At 37.1% G+C, this 23,921-nt stretch overlaps 3 protein-coding genes across 5 annotated transcripts in view; 2 read left to right on the top strand and 1 right to left on the bottom strand.

The window, feature by feature from the left end:
* Nucleotides 1–1,990: 1,990 nt before the first annotated feature.
* Nucleotides 1,991–20,999, top strand: LOC140744449 (uncharacterized). The gene is made up of 8 exons (XM_073076047.1): nucleotides 1,991–2,205; nucleotides 5,315–5,592; nucleotides 8,965–9,098; nucleotides 17,435–17,525; nucleotides 17,959–18,107; nucleotides 18,766–18,904; nucleotides 19,279–19,399; nucleotides 20,543–20,999. Exons 1-8 carry the CDS (start codon nucleotides 1,991–1,993, stop codon nucleotides 20,661–20,663), a joined length of 1,248 nt encoding a protein of 415 aa, XP_072932148.1. The 3' UTR covers nucleotides 20,664–20,999.
* On the top strand, nucleotides 12,386–13,378 carry LOC140745311 (uncharacterized). The gene has a single exon (XM_073077087.1). The coding sequence runs from the start codon at nucleotides 12,732–12,734 to the stop codon at nucleotides 13,371–13,373; it is 642 nt and encodes a 213-aa protein (XP_072933188.1). The 5' UTR covers nucleotides 12,386–12,731; the 3' UTR covers nucleotides 13,374–13,378.
* Skeletor (DM13 and DOMON_DOH domain-containing protein skeletor) overlaps nucleotides 20,999–23,921 on the bottom strand; it is a 128,399-nt gene continuing 125,476 nt past the window's right edge. Inside the window, exons 14-15 of one of the 3 annotated variants that reach the window (XM_073077073.1) lie at nucleotides 23,572–23,703; nucleotides 23,334–23,473 (exon numbers count right to left, since the gene is read on the bottom strand). In XM_073077073.1, coding sequence (XP_072933174.1) covers nucleotides 23,471–23,473; nucleotides 23,572–23,703 — 135 coding nt within the window. In that variant the 3' untranslated portion in view covers nucleotides 23,334–23,470. Of the gene's footprint in view, nucleotides 23,704–23,921 lie in introns of all 3 variants that reach the window. The other 2 variants (XM_073077070.1, XM_073077065.1) reach the window with 2 other exon arrangements.

Genomic DNA, 23,921 nt, shown 5'->3' with positions numbered 1-23,921 from the left:
TAAAAATATTGTATAAAAAATTGTGATATTGTCAGCCATGACCTGTGTTTGACATGATGACAATGTCTCTAGAAACAAATCTGGAGGCACAGAAGTTCCGAGTCGCATCGCCAAGTCGAGCAAAAAAGCGCTACGCGACACCATTGCTTTCTCCAAGCAGTACAAGCCATTTTTGACCCCCCATTAACTTCGTTGTAGACAAAGCTATAAGGCTAAATTTTCAGGAACCAAGCAGGCATTATATGAATATGGTATATTTCAATTTGAATCAGTTAGTTTTTCGGTAAACTTCATCCAATACTTAAAATTACATCGGCACGTGTTACGTCGGTACGCGTAACTTTCTTTCGATGCTAAAAATACACTTTAATTTGTTATTCTCGGCATTAGAATACCAATTTAATATATCAAACATTTGCTAAAATATTGTTCAAAAGAAATGCCAATCCCATAATCCCGTTATTTTCGTAGCTTTTCGCTGCCCTCGCCTGTACCTCCGACCCACTCTCGAGTTTAATTGTTCAACACTTTTGTACGCGATAACTTATTTATGTAACACTTCTGTTGGTTATAGATAATGATATTATTGCTTATTTTCGGAATTATAATTTTTAATTAAAAATAATATATAGTTTTTATTAAAAATTACAGGAAATGATAAAGATAGAATAGGACTGCGTGCTCCTATTGTGAAATAGCAAGTTCTGCCGGTGGATATTTATAAGTAAATACAAGTGGAGGGCTAAGCTGGCACGCCTCATAAGTTTATCAACCTCAGGACCCTATCCTATCTAAGTATGATTAATTATTAATTAGATGTTTATGGGTGGGATTTGCCATCCGATGGACACGTGCGCGTTTACTGTTTTTATAATACAACATAACTTTTTCTATACATATAGTACGTAACAATATTTTTAATGTATAAATAAAATAAATCATTTACTCTTACCCGGCATACGAGATGTTGGTATTTACTCAAACCAGCCTTTTAAAAGTCATTATACGAAAATCAATCTTTTCTTCCACAAAATATAGTTTAGTATCCACTGCTCCAGAAATCTTTGATACGCCTATCGACCAAACTTTTTAGTTGCCATGAACGAAGTTAGGAGTTTATTTTAGTAACCTCTGCCTCATTTATGAGCGTAGTGTTTGCCTGTTTTAGTAGTTAAAGTTCGTGAAGAATAATACAGTGACAGCAAATATGCATAGTGCAGAAGAAATATTCTTGTGTTATTATTGTGGCATAGATACGTCATTTTAAGTTAGTGCTTTGGAATAAGAATATCGCCGAAAAATAGATACTTAGTTGTCTAGAAATTATACCCCAGTAATTTTCTGAAAACAGGAACATATAATCGAGACAAGTATTTAAAAAATTTGGTGAATTAGTACAGTTGCAAATTACGAAACGCTTATAGTAGTAACACATAGAGTTATCAAAAGCGAATAAACTCTATGTAGTCAATGTAGTCTGAAATTATCATCAGTAATGATAACAGGATACTAACATCCACGCATACTGTAATGGGAACAATGTAGAAATATTTATATACATTTCAACATAAATTTAATATATATACATCAGTGTACATGGGAAACTTTATTAAAATAATTTCTAAATAAGTTAATATTTTTAAAGCTAAAAAGTTAATTGAGTTAAGGTATAATAATAAAAAATTAAGACCTAGATTTTTAAATGATTAAGCGCATTAATTTGTTCGTGATTTTAATTAGTGGAAAGTTTACTGATTTATGTATTCTTTATGAAATACGTTAGTTGAATTTTAATTTAATTCGTTTCCCAGAAAACATAAATAAAAATAAAAAGACTAAACTAAAGACTAAACAATAATTGAAAAGATCTGACTTCTAACTACATAACAAATGAACTGATGAGTCCAAAAATATCCAAAATCTTTTACATAATAAGTGTTTTGAAGACGCCTAGTAAACAAAATCGTTCTGAACCTTTCCTTAAAGTGAAATGTCTGAAACTATTCCACCTCTACGGACTCTACAACTCTACCTCACAAGAAAGTTCCAAGAGTGGCAGCCGCAAGCACCAGCGGTGGTAGAGAGGACCAAGCGGTCAGTGACCTTGAAATGGTTGGAAGAAGAACCTTTTGGCTTTTTGGAAAAACATTTGCTCTACAAAGTGCAGAGGAAAGAGAAGATCCCGCGTTGGGTGACTGTTTATAGGTTCTTTTCTTACTATTTTTTTACTACTTCCTTTGTAGCTTTCTTGACGTATATTTTATAGCAGAAAGTTATCATGGGTTTATTCAACCATCTTTTAGTTAAATAAGAACTTTATCAATATTATTTTTATAACATGGAAGTAGCATCGAGCTAGCAGTTCGGATGAGAATAAACTTCTACCTGACGTCAACTACAGATGAGTTACTATCTATTTCACCACCCCCTTCAAACCGGAACACAACTTGAACTTGTGACGGTGTTGCCAATTAATAGTTAATACTTTGTACCAGTACCGTTACCAAGTTTTTACGTTTTGACAAATATGACTGTTTTGGTGTTTGTTTATGTATTTCCCCATACAAATTCCAATCAGCGCCCCTAGCGGATTGTATCAGAACTATAGAGTCAGTAAAGTAACATTAAATGTCTAAATTGCCAAAATGGCGCTTTGTGTTTTGTCTCTTTTTTGCGCATATGTAAGGCAGGCAAAAAGACTTGAACACTTACTTATTGTTACGTTTACTCTACTACTCTACTAAGCAAACGGAACAGAATAATGGATTGAGTAAACGTAACGTAAAATTGTGGGATGTTTTAAAAACTCATGGTAAGGGTACACAGGTGTTGCTTGCAGAAGTTCATGTTATATTATTAGGACAGAACCAGATCGTAACTTTGATAAAATGAAGTCTTTAGTAGAAGTGTTACTGACTTTGAGGACTACAATAAAACAACTTGTGATTATCACACAGAAACGTGTTGGGTCATAAAAAAATATAACACTTTTATATGTTATCTTATATAATTGTAAGTTACGTTTACATATTCCATACACTTATTACTGTGCTCTTTATAACAGTTGAAATCGTAACAGCTTAAATAATCTTATAAAAAAATTCTCGTGTCACAATGTTAGTTACCGTACTCCTCCGAAACGGCTTTACCGATTTTCACCTAATTTTATATGCATATTCAGTAGGTCTGAGAATCGGCTACTATCTATTTTTCATACCCCTAAGTGATAAGGGTTGTTCACCCTTAATATTTTTTTATTTATATGGCAATAAGGGTTGTTCACCCTAACATTTTTTTATTTAAACGGTAACACAACGTTTGCTGGGTCAGCTAATAAAACAGTATATATTTGTTGATTTATCGACACCAAAACACTTTTTTTAATAATAGAAAAGGAATTAGTTACGTCACGCTGATTTAATGTATCTTTCATTTCATCAGTAATATAACATAATCATAAAACACTAATGAACAAGTCGCAACTTGAAACTGGCATTAACGTTTAACGACCACAATAAAACAAACGGTATCCGTAAAACCATAATTGTGGCAAAGTTTGGGCACCGCTGGCAACAAAAGTTAGAACGCTTTTTCACGTATATGTATGTAACGTTCTAAGTAAAGTATATAATATACTCGTATGAACTTTTATATGAAACACAAAGCTCCCTAATGTTATACAAACTATGCATACTATTATTATTTATTATTTTTAAATTAATAAGTATATAAAATTTCAAATTAAAATATAATTTAAATATATTTAATAAAAATGTATTGAAGGTGGAAGAACCCTTTGTGGTTCGACTCCGGCAGCACCACCGCCACACCTATTTCTACCTAATAACAGCAGTGTTAGACGCTGCTGTGTTCCGTTTTAGAAGGGTGTGGTAAGGGAGACATATTTTTCCGAGGCGTTCCAGCTTAGTCCTCAGGGGTAGCGGCGCATCTGTGGCCGACCTCAAGTTGGAATATCTAATCCCATCTGGGGTAGATTACAGATGTCCATGGGCGGCAGTAGCCACTTACCATCAGGTGGACTGCATGGTCGTCTGCTACTCCTATATTATAAAAAAAGTAAAATGATTGCCTCATTTTTAAATCTTCCAGCATACACATAGTCGTCTCGTCGATAATACCTCCACGGTCAAACCATCCTGATGCTATTACCTTTCAAAACATTTGCAATCAACCCCATAATTATAGTATTGGCGTTCTATATGACGTTGGTCAAAAACACGTTAATATCCTTAAATATTTTCTTACACCTCATGTGTCTCTATTATTTTGCTTACCAGATCCTCTAAATTATGATTATAAGAAATGGTTCTCAAATGTTTAATTTCTAAAAAGCTACTTAGTCAATCACTTTCATACTTCACCCGCATCATAATTGCATTATCCCTACCTTGTATTCGGTTAGGATCTTGAATTAATAAACGAGTTGCTTTATTCATAAATTCTCAAAGGTCTTAGCTTTGTTTTCCATTATTTCAAAAGTTAAGGGAGTAAAACAAAGGGTTCAATTGAATAACCCTTTATATACTGACAGTCAACACTAAGGTTCCCTGTAATATCGGTGACATTGTATTCGAGTTACAAGAGGATTTGAAGGAGAAAGGAACAGGCTTGAGACCATCATCATCATCATCATCAACCCATTATTTTCCCATTGCTGAGCACGGGTCTCCTTTCAGAATGAGAAGGATTAGACCATTAGGCTATTGTCTACCTCGCTGACCAAGTGCGTACTGGTAGACTTCACATAACTTTAAGACTTTTTTATAAATATCTCAGATATACAGGTTTCCTCGCGATGTTTTCCTTCACCGTTTTAAGCAATTGATAATTAATTTCTAATACGCACATAATTTTGAGAAATCAGAGCTGTCTGGGATTTGAACCTCGGTCTCCTCGAACGACTACGCTATCACTACTACAGTTATAGACCAATCCGTGTTACATATTATGAAACTATCCATATAGTTACTATGTGTTACCCAATCATAACAACTGACATCTACCAACGCTTTCTACACTCTACATTCACATTCACACACTAGGATTCCATGTATCGTAGGGGCCGTGGACACACAAAGACACAAACACCCAGACCCAGAACAGATGTCTAATTCATCATTCAGATATCTGTCTGTCCGGGGAACGAACCCGGAACCCTTTGCGCGTCAGACCGGTATGGTAACCGATCCGCCACGTGGGTTGTCAAATATGGGTTTACAAGACGCTCTTCATACGCAAAGGCACGGTATATTAAATAAGGTGGTAAAAAAGAAAATACGTGAACTTGTTTCAGTGGCGGAAAAACAACTAAAGTCATCGAGGACCTCGCTCCAAGTCATCCACATAAATTTCGGCTGCAAGTCATTTTGAAGTCTACAGCACTTGCATTATTAGCTGCAGAAGCTCTTAAACACTATGGTGATGAAAGCACTATCTATAATACTATTGACACTGTTAAAGAAGGTAAAAAGAAAATATTTGAAGAAAATAATACAGTGATTTCTACGCAAGCGTCAACTAAAGAATCCGAAATAAAATTAGATGAATATGGAGATCACATTACGGAAGATGATCTAGATACTGAAGTTCCTGAAGAAAATAAAGAAACTTCGACACAGTCTCTTGAAGATGAGAGTGCAGTTGGAATTATAAAGGAAACTGTGGTGGACACTGCTACAAAAGAACGTCCCTTACAAGCTGTAAGAGAAAGGTAGACTTTTATAAATAAAATGAGTCTATATAATGATGCATGCTATTATTTTTTGGTAAATTAATATTCTCGTTTTTTACTACAACAAGGTATTACGGGAAGTACAGAAGGAATATTACAATTTTTGAACATTGTTTCTTTAGCTACAGACACTACAGTATATTTTAACACATTAAATAGTTAAAAATGGTCACTTCCTGTAAGCATATATATTGTTTCCCAAATAATTGTTTATTGTTTTTTTTTTATACACAAAACCGACATATTATTACTACAGTAAAGATTATGTTACCGGAACAAATTCTATTTTTACACCAATTAGCGAAATTCCCGATAAAATTCCCAAGAGAAATCACAAAAAGCTTTTGAAGGAAAAACGATTGACACAGTGTCCTGTAAAGAGCATCCATTGTGCGTTGGGTTTGGGCGAATACCACTAGAGCTGAAGTGTCGGTTTTCGACCCTTTGTGGCGCCGTCAAAGGGCTTTGTGATTCCGTCTTAGGAAAGCAAATTTCGTCAACAATATATAAGTCAAGATTTACATGACAGATACATATACTAGATTTGGTTAAGGTAGACACATTTCGAATATTTCTCATCAAAATACGCAATAAAAAAATTGTAATAACGTAGCCGGCAAGAAACTGATGTTATGAAACCAATTAATAAAATTCCCAAGACAATGCCCAAAAATCTTCAGATAAACGATTAACACAGAGTTAAGAGTAACTATTGTGTAATTCGTGAATGCTACAGTAATACTGAAGTGTTTCTATCCTTTGTAGGTTCATCAAAGGGCTTTCAAATCCTTTGTAAGACAAGTTTCCCGTCTTCCCTAAGCCTTTGTAACAATATAAGTACTGAAGGTTCATATTTACTTTTTATGCATGATATATGAGAAACAAGATAAAGTTATTAAAATTAAAGTGTAACAAATTATAAAATAACTATTTAAATGAAAAAATCTTATATAAGACGTACTTCATTAGATAAACTTACATAAGGCATACAGACACAAAACATAATCTGTTATTTTGTCGATGACATGTAAAAATTAAGGATTTATATGGAAAATAAAGGCTGTTATATTAAAGCCCCTGTACAGAATAAAATACACATAATTGACTAATAATAATAATGTAGTTAACGTAATCATGTCGAAAGCATTTTTCGTAATCCCAAAACCAGCAGACTTACAAAACAGAAAATGAACAAACTAAAAACAAACCCAAAATAAAAATGTCAATATCGTTACATTAAACGCAATATTGACGCTCTGAAAAACAATCCAACAGATACCAAAATAAGAAAAGAAATATTCCAAAATAACTGTAATTTCAAAACGGCCTTTGTTTTCGATTTGAGAAGAGGTGAAGTGTCAGTTTGTTGTCCGTTGTGGTTCTGTCAAAAGGCTTTTTGATTGTCCACGGAAGCTTTCATAACTTCGGTATTTCTTTACCAAAAGCAAACAGAACTCGCAATTATTGTTCTCGTCTGTTTCACTTCTGAATAATCAATGAATAACACTTTTAATTCGGACTTGAATTTCAAATAGATAAATCTGAAAGCTGAATACAAGCAGTATTTCCTCATTTTTTTTTCCTTTGCCTTTATAGGAAGTGATAATGTATTTCTAATACTCACATAATATTAAAAAGGTACAACCTATAGTCGAACTGTCACACTTATTTTTACCTAAGTACAGCAATCTTAAGACCTGCTGTGTTCTGATTTCGAAGATAAGAGAGATATATTTTTCCGAGACATTCTAGCTTAGTTCTCAGGGTTAGCGACACATCTGTCGCTACGCCGCCGCCGACATCAGGTAGCACACGAATCTTATCAGGGATGATTATTAGATATCCATGGGCGGCAGTAGTCACTTACTATCAGGTGGACTGCATGCTCGTCGCTTTCTCTTATTACATTAAAAATGCCTGGGACTTGAACCTCGAACCCCTGTATGAGAGGTGGAGTTTCTTAACCACTAGATTAAATAATTCATCAAACATATATTTCATAATATAATATCGTCTTATAAGGGAAAACGTGCAAAGTTGAAACTCTCATACAACGCCTTTGTCCCGCGAATGATACATGTCCTTTGCAGCTTCACTTGAGTTGTAGTTCTCATTTGCACTCAGCGCTGTCAGTTTAATTAACTGTTTCTATTCAGCATACTTATACATGTAACAGTTTTATGTAATGGAAGTGGAGTTTATAAAAAAATCTACGTTATAAGCTGTGGTGGGATATTTTATTATTTTATAGAAAGCGATATTTTTTTGGAAGCCCTTTCTAACTTCACCGGGTTTTAGTAACGACGCATCTGTGGCCGACCTCAGGTAAGAATATCTAATCCTATCTGGGGTTGATTACATATGTCCATGGGCGGCAGTAGCCACTTACCATCAGGTGGACTGCATATTATAAAAAAAAACAACCTCATACCGTAAAATCTGAAAATCTTTTGGGTTCTTGAGCATACCAAATATTGAGATATACGTAGATGCATACATACACACATACACAGACTACATACTCACGAAAAACATTACCCTCCGTAGTCGGGTGACATTATGCAACGAATCGACAACATCGTTTAAAACTTTAAGAACTAATTGTTTATGAGTATAATTTGCTTTGTTAGTATAATGTAAGTGATATATGAACACAATACCGTTCCTTTGTGCACCACACGAGCCATTCATCGAGCTTAACTTGAGTTGCAGTTCCCATTTACACTCGCTTCATACGAGCGTAATAACTTAGGTGTAACTTACTTTGTTATTAATTAGTGCGATAATTGTAACTTAGGGTTTTCATTTTGGGTTCTATCGTCTTCTGGTATCGTACAGGTTGTACGTGGTACGGTTTTAGGTACCTATTGTAAAAGTATCATGTTATTGAGTTTAAGTCATGAATTCATATTGTAAGCTTTTATTTCGATAAAATTACTTGACTTTGAAAATACATTTTGACAGAATATGGATTTTAAAATGGCTACAGTGGTTTTTTTTTGTAATTTTTTTTGTTTATAATTTGCGAATTTACTGCCTATGATTTGTTACTCTTAATCAAAATTGTTCCCTAATATTTTTTATGCGTAACAATGGCTTCCTCTAGACGCCAAACGTCCCCACACATAAACTTTAGTAAAGTAATATTTACCATCTTTCCCAAATCACACCTCTCAGGAAACACTTACTGTATATTACTTACTCCAGGTCACAAAGCCATACTTCATTGCAATCAACCAAATGGCTAGAGTCCCAATGGTCCGATGAGACGTGGACGAGTACGGATACTGACGGCACGTCCGCTATGTGCTTCTGCATGGCAATCCGCTGTGGATACTTCAAACAGGTTTGGGAATTAAACTTATTTCTTGCGCCGCTTCTTCTCCATAGCGAAACACCTTCCGAAGCGGTGCTAGTTTGTTGACTTTCAAAAAGTGTTCTACGAGTATATGAATCAATTTAAAATAATGAGATTTGACTTTGAAAACACAGTAGCTAAGGTGCATGCAGGCCACATGGTAAATGGTCACGGCTTTTCGATATATCTGTAAAAAAATACCACTAGTCCCGGGAAAATGAGAGTTTGTATTTGATATATGCTACCCTTAAAGACAGCTAAAATATCTCGTATATTTGTCGTATCATCTACATCAAAACAAAATACAGCAGCACTTAACATTGGTGAAAAGCAGAAACTATTGTGTGTGTGTATGTATATGTAAGTATGTATGTGTGTGTGAGTATGTGTAATGTGAAATCACGACTGATACTACAAAGCTTAAAATCTGTAGCCGAAGGAATCCTAAAATGTAAGGTAATAATAAGATTCAATTAAATACATCGATTTAGTTTTCAACACATATAACTTTCATTTGTTATCACATTTTATAATTATTATTTAAGAAATAAAAAATTGTTATAAGCTATTTGGGATACTTTACGGATTTTACAAACTAGTTAAAATCGGTCGTAACATCAAAAATCATTAGCATTTCCATTTTCCGGTCCCGGAAAGTGGAGCGAGGTTAATGTCGTGATTGCCGAATAATTGACCAAGTTCGGGCATTTAAGCGCAGATATCAGCTGATTTAACTTTGCACTTGCATTTTAAAGATAACCCTTTGAGAACTGTGTATCTATGTGGCTTTACCATGATTAAAAAAATCATTCTATATTAAATACTAGATGACCCGGTGAACTTCGTACCACCTAATTTATGAGTGACTATCTGTACCTCGTGGTTTCACTCGTGTAATTTATGTATTATGTCCATAAACTACTGGTAAATATTAGGAAATGGCCACAGGAGAACAGGAAAATAAAAAATACAATTAAATAAAATTCACTCTACCTCTCTGCACTCTGTTATTTTTTTACCGACTTCAAAAAGGAGGTGGTTATCAATTCGGCCGGTATCTTTTTTTTATGTATGTACACGAATTACTTCGCCGTTAGTGAACCGATTTTAATAATTATTTTTTTATTGTGTTATTTTTATTGTAGGTTCTAATGAAATTACAAAGTCAGTTCATCATTGACTATTTAAGGGTCTGATAATGTGGCTCGGAGACAAAATATGTAACTCCTCAACCGATGGGGATATTTGAGTTGTGTTTGAAGATATTTGGTGTAAGTTCTAACGAAATTGCAAAGTCAGTTCATCATTGACTATTTAAGGGTCTGATAATGTGGCTCGGAGACAAAATATGTAAATCCTCAACCGATGGGAATAATTGAGTCGTGTTTGAAGATATTTGGTGTAGGAGGTTCTAATGAAATTGCAAATCATTGACTATTTAGTTAGGTTAGGTTGGAACACATAAGACAATATAAAACTAAGCGGGCAGGGCGCGGCAGCGCCCTGCGAGCGGGCGGTTCCAATCAATGTAAATTCAGACCGTACCTTAATTCATGATCACGTTTATACAATTTTATATTGTATTAATATAAATGTTATTATGTCATCACTAAAAAGGGTAAAAAAAAATTTAACAAAAAATACAACCGACTTCTATGTCACTACATAGTAAAAAATAATTCAAATAAATGTTGGTTTAGTACATATTTCTGAAGTCGGCGCTCAATATATTTCGTTCGAATTATTTTTTACTTTGTAGTGACATAGAAGTCGGTTGTATTTTTTGTTATTTTTTTTACAAACACGCGAAAAGAAGTACCTATAACTTCAATAACGGTTTTTTTTAAAGAAAGTTTATTTACTTATAGTACTCTAATCGGGTTGTTGAATAGCTAAAAATGCTGAAACAGGTGTGTAAATAGAAAGGCGATTTATAACAGTCTTAAGGGTTGATCTAAAAAAACAAACAGTGACTCAGATGCTTCATTATGTCTTATGATAATTTTCTTAGTGCTCCAAATTAACGGATATTAAATTAAAGTTCCATACCCGATTAAACGACCCTAAAGGTTGATTTTCCAAAAACGGTGAAAAATGTGTTCTATTATTTTGAATCAAAAAGCTAAATTCCAATTTTCATAGACTTTGCTTCAAAATCTGCCGATTTCTAAACGAAGTGTCTTCTAAAGCCAAATGCAAATTTTTACAGTTTTTGCTTCCAAATTAACGGATTTTAATATAAAATTCCAACCCCTACTTAACCAACTTAAGGGTTGATTTTGCAAATATCGTAAAATAGATATTTAATTACTTTCTATCGAAATCCTATCAAATACCAATTTTCATATAGATTTGCATCAAAACTGGGGGACTTTAATACAAACTTTCAACTCTTATTTATTCACGGAAACGCGGTCGAACAGGATAAAAAGTATCCTATGTCCGTCTCCTGGTTCTAAGCTACCTCTCCACCAATTTTCAGTCAAATTGGTTCAGCCGTTGTTGAGTTATAAAATGCTTCACGAAAACGCGGTCGAACGGGATAAAAAGTATCCTATGTCCTTTTCCTGCTTCTAAGCTACCTCTCGATTAATTTTCAGTCAAATTGGTTCAGCCGTTCTTGAGTTATAAAATGACTTCACGGAAACGCGGTCGAACGGGATAAAAAGTATCCTATGTCCGTTTCCTGGTTCTAATCTACGTCTTTACCAATTTTCAGCTAAATCGGTTCAACCGTTCTTGAGTTATAAAATGACTTCAAGGAAACGCGGTCGAACGGGATAAAAAGTATCCTATGTCCGTCTCCTGGTTCTAAGCTACCTCTCCACCAATTTTCAGCCAAATCGGTTCAGCCGTTCTTGAGTTATAAGTGGAGTAACTAACACGACTTTCTTTTATATATATAGATATTTTGAAGGAGGTAGAATTCTTTGTAGTTCGAGTCCGGTGGCACCACCACCCCACTTATTTGTACCTAATAACAGCAGTGTTAAGCGCTGCTGTGTTCTGGATTGAAAGGTGTGGTAAGGGAGACATACTTTTTCGAGGCGTTCCAGCTTGGTCCACACAGGTAGCGGCGCATCTGTAGCAGAACTCTGGAAGCAATCTAATCCTATCTGGATTTGATTGAAGATGTCCATGGACGGCACTAGCCACTTACCATCAGGTAGACCACATGCTAGTTTGCTACTCTTGTATTATAAAAAATAGAAGTAGCAAAAGATAATACATTACACCTGTAGTGTAACTACTTACTAATTGTATAAATCTATAAATTTAAATATCAATACATTGTAATAGTATATAAATAACAATATAATTGCAACACGTAAATAACATAAAATTGTATAAGTCATATAATTCATTAACTGTATAAAATTAATTATGTATGTACGCCGGACAAACAGTCCCAATTTTATATAAGTAGTTTCGCCGCTCTCTGCTCGTTGCGCAGCTCTCGTGCGCAGGTCTGAATGAGCGGCGCGAACGCCATTTGCAATACAACTGAATGTAAAAGAAACAGTTCTCCGTTGGCGCCAATTTGGTAAGCACGCATCGCTCCCTAAAGTGGTGACCCCTCGATACTCCATAAAGTTAAAATTATAGTGAACAGTGTCAGTAATGGCGGAAAAAGACAATAAGATCGGCGGCGGTGAAATCAATCGTGTGGGAGTGCGTATGCCTCCATTTTACCCTGACAAACCGGCGTTATGGTTCGCGCAGTTGGAGAGTCAATTCGTATTGGCGAACATAACGGTCGACTCAACAAAGTACCATCATGCTATGGGCCAACTCGATCCCATTTACGCGTCCGAGGTGGAGGACATAATTACTGCCCCGAGTGCACCAGATAAGTACGAGCGCCTGAAAGCGGAACTCATTAAACGGCTGTCGGCATCAAGAGAGAAGAAGGTCAAGCAACTTCTCACTGACGAAGAACTGGGTGACAGAAAGCCGTCACAATTTCTTCGTCACTTAAAGCACCTAGCCGGACCAGGTGTCCCCGAAGAATTTTTGAGGACCATATGGACCAGCAGACTCCCGAGCAGTACGCAGAGCATCATAGCGTCCCAGGCTAATACGAGTTTAGACGAGGTGGCTGAATTAGCCGATAGGATCCACGACATAGTGACACCGAGCCCGCAGGTAGCAGCAGCATCTACAATAGCACCAAGTGCATCGTGTAACATGTCGAGTGAAATTGCAGAATTATCTCGCCAAGTGCAAATGTTGACCTCGAAAGTCGATCGGATGTCTCGGTAAAAGAGCAGGTCTAATGTGCCTAACCGATCCCGCGCTCGATCGACACAGCGATCGCAGTCGAACTACCGGAAATTCCCGACGTGCTGGTTCCATCATAAGTTCGGGAATAAAGCAAATCAGTGTGTCAAGCCATGTGATTTTTCGGTAAACGACGGGGGCAGTCGATAATGGTGACCGACGGCTGCCCAAAGACCGGTCGCCTATTTGTAACCGACAAACGAACAAAAATACAGTTTTTAGTGGACACCGGAAGTGACTTGTGCGTTTTTCCAAAAACAATTTTAAAGGAACGTCGTAATAAAAGTGACCTTGTGTTGAGTGCCGCAAACGGTTCCGTAATAAATACCTACGGCGATGTAAATTTCGTGTTAAACCTAGGTTTACGCCGCGACTATGTCTGGCGATTTATTGTTGCAGACGTATCAAAGGCGATAATAGGTGTAGATTTTTTATCGCATTACAACTTAATTGTCGATATTAGGAACCAACGTTTAATCGACGGCAGCACAACACTTTCGACCCCGGGTTTGCTCGCGCGGAAATTGGACCATGTGACATCAATTAAGGTAATATCTGGAAATTCTGTATATCATAACATACTCGACCAATACACAGAAATTACACGCCCACATGGCATTCACCGTACACCTACTCATAACACAGTCCATCATATTCGCACAACACCTGGACCGCCGGTATCTTGCACACCCCGTAGACTCGCGCCGGATAAGTTAAAAATTGCGAAAGCCGAGTTTGATACAATGTTGCAGAGTGGTATATGTCGTCCATCTGAGTCACCTTGGGCATCACCGCTGCACTTGGCTCCGAAGAAGAATGACGGATGGCGCCCGTGTGGCGACTACCGTATGCTCAATTCTCGGACCATCCCGGATAAGTACCCCATCCGACATATACAAGACTTCGCTCATAGCTTATCTGGCTGTACTGTATTCTCTACAATTGACCTGGTGAAGGCTTATCACCAAATACCCCTCAACCCAGACGATATAGCAAAAACCGCCATTACAACGCCGTCCGGTCTTTACGAATTCCCTTACATGACGTTTGGGCTTCGTAATGCCGGACAGACGTTCCAGCGCTTTGTTGACGAGATGTTGAGGGGGTTGGATTTTACATACGCGTACTTGGACGATTTTTTAATATTCTCCAAAGACCAGAAGACGCACGAGCAGCATTTACATCAGCTGTTCGCCAGATTGAGAGAGTACGGTATGGTCATAAATACTTCAAAATGTGTATTTGGAGTGCCCGAAATTACATTTTTAGGCTACCGTATTTCAGCCGAGGGTACAAAGCCGTTGCCTTCTAAAGTCGATGCTATTCAGAATTTTCCGGTGCCTAAGACTGTAAAGGAGTTACGCCGATTTTTAGGAATGCTGAATTTTTACCGAAGGTTCATTCCTGGTGCTGCCGAACATCAATCGCTCTTAAACAATCTGTTGACCGGCTCCGTCAAAGGTTCGCACCCAGTAAATTTTACAGACGAAGAGATGCGAGCATTTAAGCGCTGTAAAGACAGTCTCTGCGAAGCAACCCTGTTAGCTCACCCAAACTGCGAGGCAAGAATGGCCTTGGTAACTGACGCCTCAGATAAGGCCATAGGAGCAGTCCTACAGCAGATGACAGGGAATTCCTGGCAGCCCCTTGCTTTCTTCTCGAGAAAATTAAGCCCAGCACAGGTAAAATATTCCCCATACGACCGCGAACTCCTCGCAATCTACGAAAGCATCAAACACTTTCGACACATGTTAGAGGCTCGTGACTTTACGGTTTACACCGATCACAAGCCCCTAACGTTTGCCTTTCACACCCGTAAAGAGAATTGTTCTCCCAGACAGTTCCGACATCTAGACCTGATAGCCCAGTTTACCACTGATATCCGACACATCTCTGGAAAAGACAATGTCGTAGAAGACACTCTCTCACGCATCGAAGAAATTACGCAACCGGTAAGCGCTGAGAAGATTGCCCGCGCTCAACACACTGACAGCGAACTTCAAGAACTGCTGTCAAGTGACATATCACTGCGCCTAAAAAAGGTAAATGTTCCTGGTTCTCTAAGTCAACTGTACTGCGATATCAGCAGCTCAATTCAGAGACCATATATACCTAAAGAATTGCGCAAGCAGGTATTTGAGAGCCTGCACTGCTTAAGCCATCCAGGTGCTAGGGCCTCTGCACAGTTGGTCGCCGAGCGTTACGTCTGGCCTGGAATTAGAAAAGACTGCCGTGAATGGGTACGTAACTGCCTAGCGTGCCAGCGTTGCAAAGTCACTCGTCACGTGTTTGCTCCAGTTGGTAACTATAAACTACCTTAATCCAGGTTTGCTTTTGTCCACATTGACCTGGTAGGCCCTTTGCCACTGTGCCAAGGTTATCGATATTGTCTCACAGCCGTTGACCGTTTTACGAGATGGCCTGAGGCAATACCGTTGACTGACATAACGGCTGAAACAGTGGCAAGAGCGTTATTGAGTGGATGGATATCCCGCTTCGGTTGCCCGACCGACATCGTAACGGACAGAGGTCGTCAATTTGAATCGGCCCTATTTCAAAATTTATCCAGGATGGCCGGTTTCCAACATCGCCGAACGACAGCGTACCATCCGGCCTGCAATGGTCTAGTGGAAAGGTTCCACCGGCAACTAAAAGCTGCCATAACCTGCCACGCGAACAGTACATGGGTCGAAGTACTGCCACTGGTTCTGCTAGGAATCCGTACGGCCTTCAAAGAAGATGTTCAAGCTTCCTCTGCCGAACTCTTGTATGGTCAACCCCTGCGTCTCCCAGGTGAATTTTTCAATAGTCGGGTGGATGAGACAATTGACACGACAGAATACTTGTCGCGTATTAGAAGCTTTGCGAGGGACCTCAAGCCATCACCAGCCTCACGGCACAGTGGTAAGCGTTCTACATTTATCTTCAAGGACTTATCTACATCCTCTCACATATTTCTTCGAGATGACACGCCATGTGGTTCGCTGAAGCCAGCATATTCAGGACCATACCCAGTCATCACACGAAGTGATAAAGTTTTTAAAATACTCGTTAAAGGGAAACCACTCACCGTGTCCATAGATCGTATTAAACCGGCTTTCATATTACACGACCCAGACACACAGAGTAACATACATTCACCACCAGACACTCACACTAACAATCATTCATCACCAGACACACACAGCAACACACGTTCATCACCAGACACACACAGTGACACACATCCATCAGACACATACTCTAAGATTCATTCGTCACCAGACAGTCATACTAAACAGACTACACCATACACGAATAACCAGATCTTACCAAAAGCTGATGACGATGTAGTTAAAAAGACCCGATCAGGTCGCAGTGTTAGATTTCCGGAACACTATCGCTATTATCGCCTATGACAGTCTCTGGAAGGGGGTGATGTAGTGTAACTACTTACTAATTGTATAAATCTATAAATTTAAATATCAATACATTGTAATAGTATATAAATAACAATATAATTGCAACACGTAAATAACATAAAATTGTATAAGTCATATAATTCATTAACTGTATAAAATTAATTATGTATGTACGCCGGACAAACAGTCCCAATTTTATATAAGTAGTTTCGCCGCTCTCTGCTCGTTGCGCAGCTCTCGTGCGCAGGTCTGAATGAGCGGCGCGAACGCCATTTGCAATACAACTGAATGTAAAAGAAACAGTTCTCCGTTGGCGCCAATTTGGTAAGCACGCATCGCTCCCTAAACACCTAATGGTGGCTACTACTGCTACTGCCGCCCATGAACTTCTGTAATTAACTTCTACCATAGGTTGGCTACATATACATTACTACTTCTAAGGAACTTACTTTAGAACGCCTCGAATAAATGTCTCCTTACCAAATCCTGCAAAGCAAAACACAGCAACGTTTACCACTGCTGTTTTTAGACAGAAATAGGTATAGCGGTGGTGTCTTCGGATTCGAACCCTAAAGTCCTTCACAAATCTTCACTTCACAACAAATTGACAAGGAACATCTATCTGGTTGTAATATATTACAGGTCCAGATAATGCTGGAAGAACGGCCGATACTAATCGGTGCGATTAATTCACACAATGGCCTCACTCCGGTCGCCACCGCCGTGAGAAAAGGTATTTTTTCTAATGTTACTCATGAAAAACAATATAGTGTTGTGATAAACTATTACAAAAGTACTTAGTACTGATTAAATTAATAAACAGAAATAAAATGATACTATATCTAACAAGCTAGTTGTAGTTATCATGTTTGTATTCAATCATAACGGTATCAGTTTCAATAGTTGTATTGGCATAAAGTAGTACCAATTTGTTTCTTTATGTGAATATGACCAAGAAAGCACTGGAAAAGTTTTGCTGCTATTTATGTCAAATCGTCATGCAAATTGACCAAAAAGGCCTCTTTCTAATGAAAACTTATAACCACCTTGTAACCACTTCACCAGTAATGAACTTCAAACATCCGAAGATGAATCCACATGCATCGTGATAATAATAATGAACACGAAAGAATCCAGAGTAAATAAATATAAAGACATTGTTCCAGGCGATGTAAACACAGTCAAATACGTCCTCTCGCTGGGAGCAGAAGTGGACCAGCCGACCAGTGCTGGACAGACGCCGCTGCACCTGGCCGTGCTGGCCGGTCACACCGCTATCGCTGACTTGTTGATCGAGAAAGGAGCTAATTTTCAGGTGTCTACGATGTTATTCAAAATAATATGTATACAATTCTATGCAGCAAAAAAAAATTTTTGAATGATTCTACTTTAACTGTTTTAAACAACTAGGGTAATCTTGTAAATTAATATAATAATGAATTGTAAGTACTTATATTGCAAGCCTTGACAGGTGAAATTTGGCGAAGCTATAAATAATTTGAATTTTGAACTTGAATTTGAAAAGTGTTAACTGTTACGTTATATAAATATTGAAAGATGAAGACATTTAAAAGGATAGGTACGTGAAAATAACAGATTTTGTAAAAGAAGGCGTTAAGGAGATTACTTAGAACTATTAATGTAATAGAAAAACGGAAATGAATAAAATGTAAAGAATATATAGAAAATATAGAATATACGTATAAGAAAAATATGCAAGATTATGTAGGAACATAATTAATTGGTTTGTTTTAAAATCAGGAATATTGATGCCTTAAATAATCAATACTATCTATTTTCATTCCACGAAAAAAACATTCTAAACTTTATTTACATAAAATAATAATTGAAAAGATACTTAATTTTTAGGTAATTTATTTTGTCATGTCTTTATTGGAGAATAAAATGTACACTTTGTTGATGGAAATAATAAATAAATGAACTTAAGTAACTAAAATATTTATTAATGACAGGTTCAAGATTACAACGGTCTTCGTGTAGAGCACTACGCGGTTGACTCCTGCAAGCTGGATGTTGTCAAGTATATTTTTGAAAAGGGCGGCGATATAGAAGTCAAAGATAGCAATGGTTGGACTCCGCTGTTCAGAGCTGGTATTATTTTTTATTGATAACATTATGTTAAGAAGTAACTGAGTGATCATTATCAATCTGTAGAGATTCGTATTTGACGGAGGTAGATAGAAATGTAATTGAAGATAGAAAGTTTGGGTTCTGGGATTTTTGTTCAGGGTCTGTGAGTTCGTCTATATATAATTATGTACATGGTGACCCCTTACATGTAATCCTAACGTGAGATTAAGGGAGTCGGAAAGCTTATTAAATATCTTAAAGTTACAACTAAGATCATACATTCTCAGCTCGTTTGAAAATAAATGGCTAATATAAAAATCATAAATATCTATGACAATTAGTTACTTAACTTTCGCGTGTTAAATATTAATGAGCATATGAATATAATTTTACAGTATGCCAAGGAGCTAAAACAGAAGTAATAGAAGAGTTACTATATCGCGGTAGCAACGTTGACGTCACAGATCGCAGAGGACTGACGCTGGTTGCTGCTGCCAGACTTCTAAGGAACAGACAGTATGGAACTTAGTTTTTATAATCTAGGAACAAAGGGGCATGCAACCACCTGATTATAAGTTGCTACTGCCGCCCATGGATATCTGTGACAAGACAAAGATCTTACCTGTGATCGGCCACAGATGCGCCGCTATTACTAAAGACTAAGCTGAACTGCCTCGAAAAAGTATGTCCCCTTTACTTTGATCTTAAAACCAAAACACAGCAGCGCTTAAAACTGCCGTTATAAAATATATTTAATTTATTTTTCCCTTTGACCTTTTTGGGGATCGTTTTTATGTCTTGAACTCCACCCTTTCCGAATTGTGTTTGAATCAAATGAAATATTTGAAATTGTCATTTCGAACATTTGTGTGGATGTTTGTAGTCCAGTAACATTTTATATAATTTTATTCATAGCAAAAACATGTCCTATAGCGTTAGATGCTTATTTAAATAAAAATGTTATTTTATCATATTCCACGTTGTTATACGTACCTTCACCTTACAAGTTACAAATTTAATTTGACATTTCTAAATATATAACCTTTAATAAACTATGACAAATCGGAGGCGTTAGCTGTGTCATTACCAAATGTGACTACAGGGTAACTACTTTATTCCGATGATACTTACGTATATATTTTTTCAAGTCTAACAACAATAATAATTACCATGATAGTATCAGGCACGCAACCCATTTTAGAATAATTAATTGGATTCCGTGCATTGATTCTCCGGAGAGCCCTCCCTAATTGAGGAAATATGATTTATGGCTTCCGGGTATATGAACAGTACCTTTACTTTTGACACACGAAGGCAATTTCAATTTTCAATCTTATACCGCCAGGCATAAAAACTATGACACCTTTAGATTTTTCATTTCAATATAATAATTATAAATGCAAATCGGACTATAATTCATTAAGGATTATTATTTACAAAGTCAAATTTCTTAACTTGCAATTAAATTTTGCTACAATCAGTTTATTCAAAATTATTGGAGCTTCCTTATATAAAATTAATTTAAAGTTATAGATTTTCACCGGTACGCTTTTACTGAATCATATTTAAGCTTACTTCGTGGTATCAGAAACTCAGAATAAATTCGCTAACTTTGTCGGTGTATGCCCAAATAAGATAAGCTTTTTTATAATATTTCAGAGGACGTTCCCGTGACTCTATTCTCCGTTTAGTGGACGTCCAGTTTCCCCACGAGAAGGCTCTCGCTAACTTCACCAGGCTCACGAAGAAGATCTACAGCGTTCATACTTTATTGAAATAATTTTATTCTCCGAAACATACACAATTAAGTGTGTAATATGAAGTCACTACAATTTTAGTAACTATACTTTCTAAAACAAATATGGAGATCAATCTTCAATTTCTGTTTAAAATGTCTCTCAAAAGTATAAAAAAAATACCTAATCGGTAATTTAATGTTAAAAAAATCTAACCTCAATAATTACAAAAATAAAAAGTCTATATCGTTAAGTATATAAATAGCATCGTAGTAGTAGCAAATTCTATTTACTATAAGTATCATCTTAGAAAAATAATATTGTCATCATAATCTTTAAGCATCCTGTAAAATGTTGAAGGGCAAAATAAAACGATAAATGAAAACGTAATACTAATTTTATTATTATTAAAATAGATAGAAAAGTATTTACAAAACCTTACGACTAACGGAGTATTGAATTGCATCATGCGTGTAAAAAGTGGTAACGGTGAGGTTAAATACAATAACTCGATGGAAGACAGAAAATTCTTAGGAAGACAATTCATCAATGCCCCACAGCCTGGACCCAAACATACAACACAATAATCGACCAAATGCATTTAATGGCAAGGCTTAATAATTTAATCCAATAAATAAATTAATAAATAGATTTTTTCTCAACGCACTCTCAAAAGAACTTCAGCCATAACATTATTACTATTAAGTGTGTCGTCCACAATGATCTTGATGATGCTGACGTTAGCGTTAACTGTTCAAAATCCACTTCATTGATTGTCTCACTTTGGCTTTCATCAGGATCTGCTTCAGTTTCCTCAACTTGGCCCTTTTCAAATTGTGCCGTTTTGGTATCTCGTCTACGCCTTTTGCTGTCTTCATCTTCAATCCCATCTTCCTCATACTCCTCTTCTTCTTCTTCCTCTGGTGCAATTTCTGTTACTTCGTGAATTTCACTCCCATCTGCTGTTAGGTCGTCTAATACTGGATCTTCTTCTTTATGCAAAGCGTTAACTAGTTTTAAGTGAGTTGTTCTCGTATCACGAAAATCTGGTGTTAGCACGTGACTTGTATCTTTCTTTATGTGTTCTGCAATGACGGGTGGAATTTCTCCTTTAAAAGGTCCAAATTGTGGGGTTTTCAAAAGCAATTCCGTATTCGCTGGTAGTTTTGAAGAAAACAATTTCGTGTGAGCTTTACTTATATCCGGAACGCTGGTCAAAGTAGCCGCTGATACAGTTTTTCCATCGTATGTTGTGAAGGTTTGCTCCGCGGAGAGCTTTTGTGAATGTTCTTTAGGCAATTTTGGATCTGGTGGTAAGTATTGTGGACTGAGTCTATCTGATTCCATAATCATATCTGATGGTACACTTTTATCCATATTTTTCTTGCCAAACAAAGCATTTAATTCACTTTCTGTTTTAATATATACTGGATGAGGCCTATCTTCTTTTGCATGATTACTAGGAAAAATCTCTTTGGTTCTATCATTTGTAGTTAATAAGTGGTCAGGAGGCGAGGGTATAAACATTGGTTCAAAGGTTTCGGTAATTTTGTCGCTAGGGTAAGCGTGATTAGAATTTAAATACTGAGGTTCTTCACCATAATCTTCTTCCACATCGGTATCTTCACGTCTATTTGCAGTTTTCTTATTATCGTCATCGAAATCAGCTATTCTATCTTCACCGGCCATCAATGGTTCACGAATAATTGGCTTGAAGCCACTTTCTATTACAATTGAATCTGGTTTAAATCCCGTGTTGACAGCGGGTGGAACCGTAGATGAATCTGTTGACTGGCCAATGAAATCAGATGATTTCATGTCACTTTGAAGTTGAGGCTGTTCATTGTTCACTCTGACTCGATGGGTACTTGACTGGTGAAACTCTGGGATTGGCGTCGAAGGCATCCTCATCCCGTGTTGCTTAGTTTGTATCATTTGTTGGTCTAAGGGTACGGGATTTTCCATTGGTTTTCCTAGAATTATTTGTCCTGGCTTATTAAAGAACACCGGTGGAATGCTGTGTTGAGCTACATTATCGCTAACCCCTGGTAGTGTTATTTGGCTTTTGACAACCTGATTAGCAATTATATCTGTTTGTCCCAGACTTAGGGTTTGGCTGTGGGTAGGTAATTGTATGTTGTGACCTGGCTTTCCTAATATAATAGTCTGTATTGGAGCATTTGGTGGACTAGGTACCTTTGGTGCAGATTTGGGAGGTACTTGATTAAACATAGGTTTCTGATGATAAATTGGAGGCATCGCTTTCATTGGTGGAATGTTAGGCATTGGCGGTCGGTTCATGTTGGGAGGTAAACGATTATTGGGGTATTTCGCGGGTTTTTTCAGCATGTTATGTGGTCCATGCGGATTAGGCAAGGGGAGAGGATAGCCATTGTTAACTTTCTGGTACATAGGGGGTGGTCTACGCAGCTTTATTTCTGGTGGCACGGGCCTTCTAAAATGTGGCCGCATATTTGACATAGGCTTATTTGGGGAATTAGGACGTAGCACCGTTTGAAGAGTTTGAGGTTTGTGATTCGGTGGTAATAAGAAGTTATCCGGTAGCTTTCCTGTTTCCACCACATACTCATCTCCTTCCCTAATTGGATGTTCGGGTAAGAACTGTTCTTTTACATCCTCGTAAACTTGGTACTGGTGTACTTTTTGCGGTAAGTGAGTAATGTTTCTCCTCATTTCGTCCTTCATCTGATCTTCCAAGCTTTCCACCGCCTCGATGACTTCCTTTATTTGTACTTTGGATATTGGCAATTCATACTCCTGTCCGCTCGGATATAGATGGTTCCTATCTGATTCGGGATACACCTCGCCCGAAAGTCCGCCGTCTGATTTATCACTACTGAAATCGTTATAATTCGGTTTTGTATTGATTATTTTCTCAACTTTCTTGCGTTGATCTAAAAAGTTACTGTCTGGTTTTACCCGGCTTTGTACCTGTATAGATTCTTCGCCCATGAGGTCTGCGGGGAGGGCTACAGTCTCGACCACCCGGCTTTCCTCGGCCTCGGTAGCATCACACTCGTCCAACACGTTTATCTTCCAACCAAGATATCGGTGTGTGAAACACTGTGAACAGAGAACTTTTGTTAATAATTAAATCAAAAACACACGTTGTAACTATAAGTCACCAGTCATAATAAACCTCATGCGATACAGAGAAGGCTTGGAAGGCTGAAACAGAAAACAGAAAAGTAAAGATTATATACAAAGCGCGATAATCATAAGTAAATAGTTAAGAAATACATAGTAAAATATGAAATATGTAGATGGCAAATACATATAAT

The sequence above is a fragment of the Epargyreus clarus genome, unplaced genomic scaffold, assembly GCF_041222505.1.
Source record: "Epargyreus clarus isolate Ecla_fem2 unplaced genomic scaffold, WU_Ecla_fem_2.2 ptg000002l, whole genome shotgun sequence".
NCBI classification, from domain to species: domain Eukaryota; kingdom Metazoa; phylum Arthropoda; class Insecta; order Lepidoptera; family Hesperiidae; genus Epargyreus; species Epargyreus clarus.
Note: the sequence above shows the minus strand (reverse complement) of the source record. Positions and strands in the feature narration are given on the sequence as shown.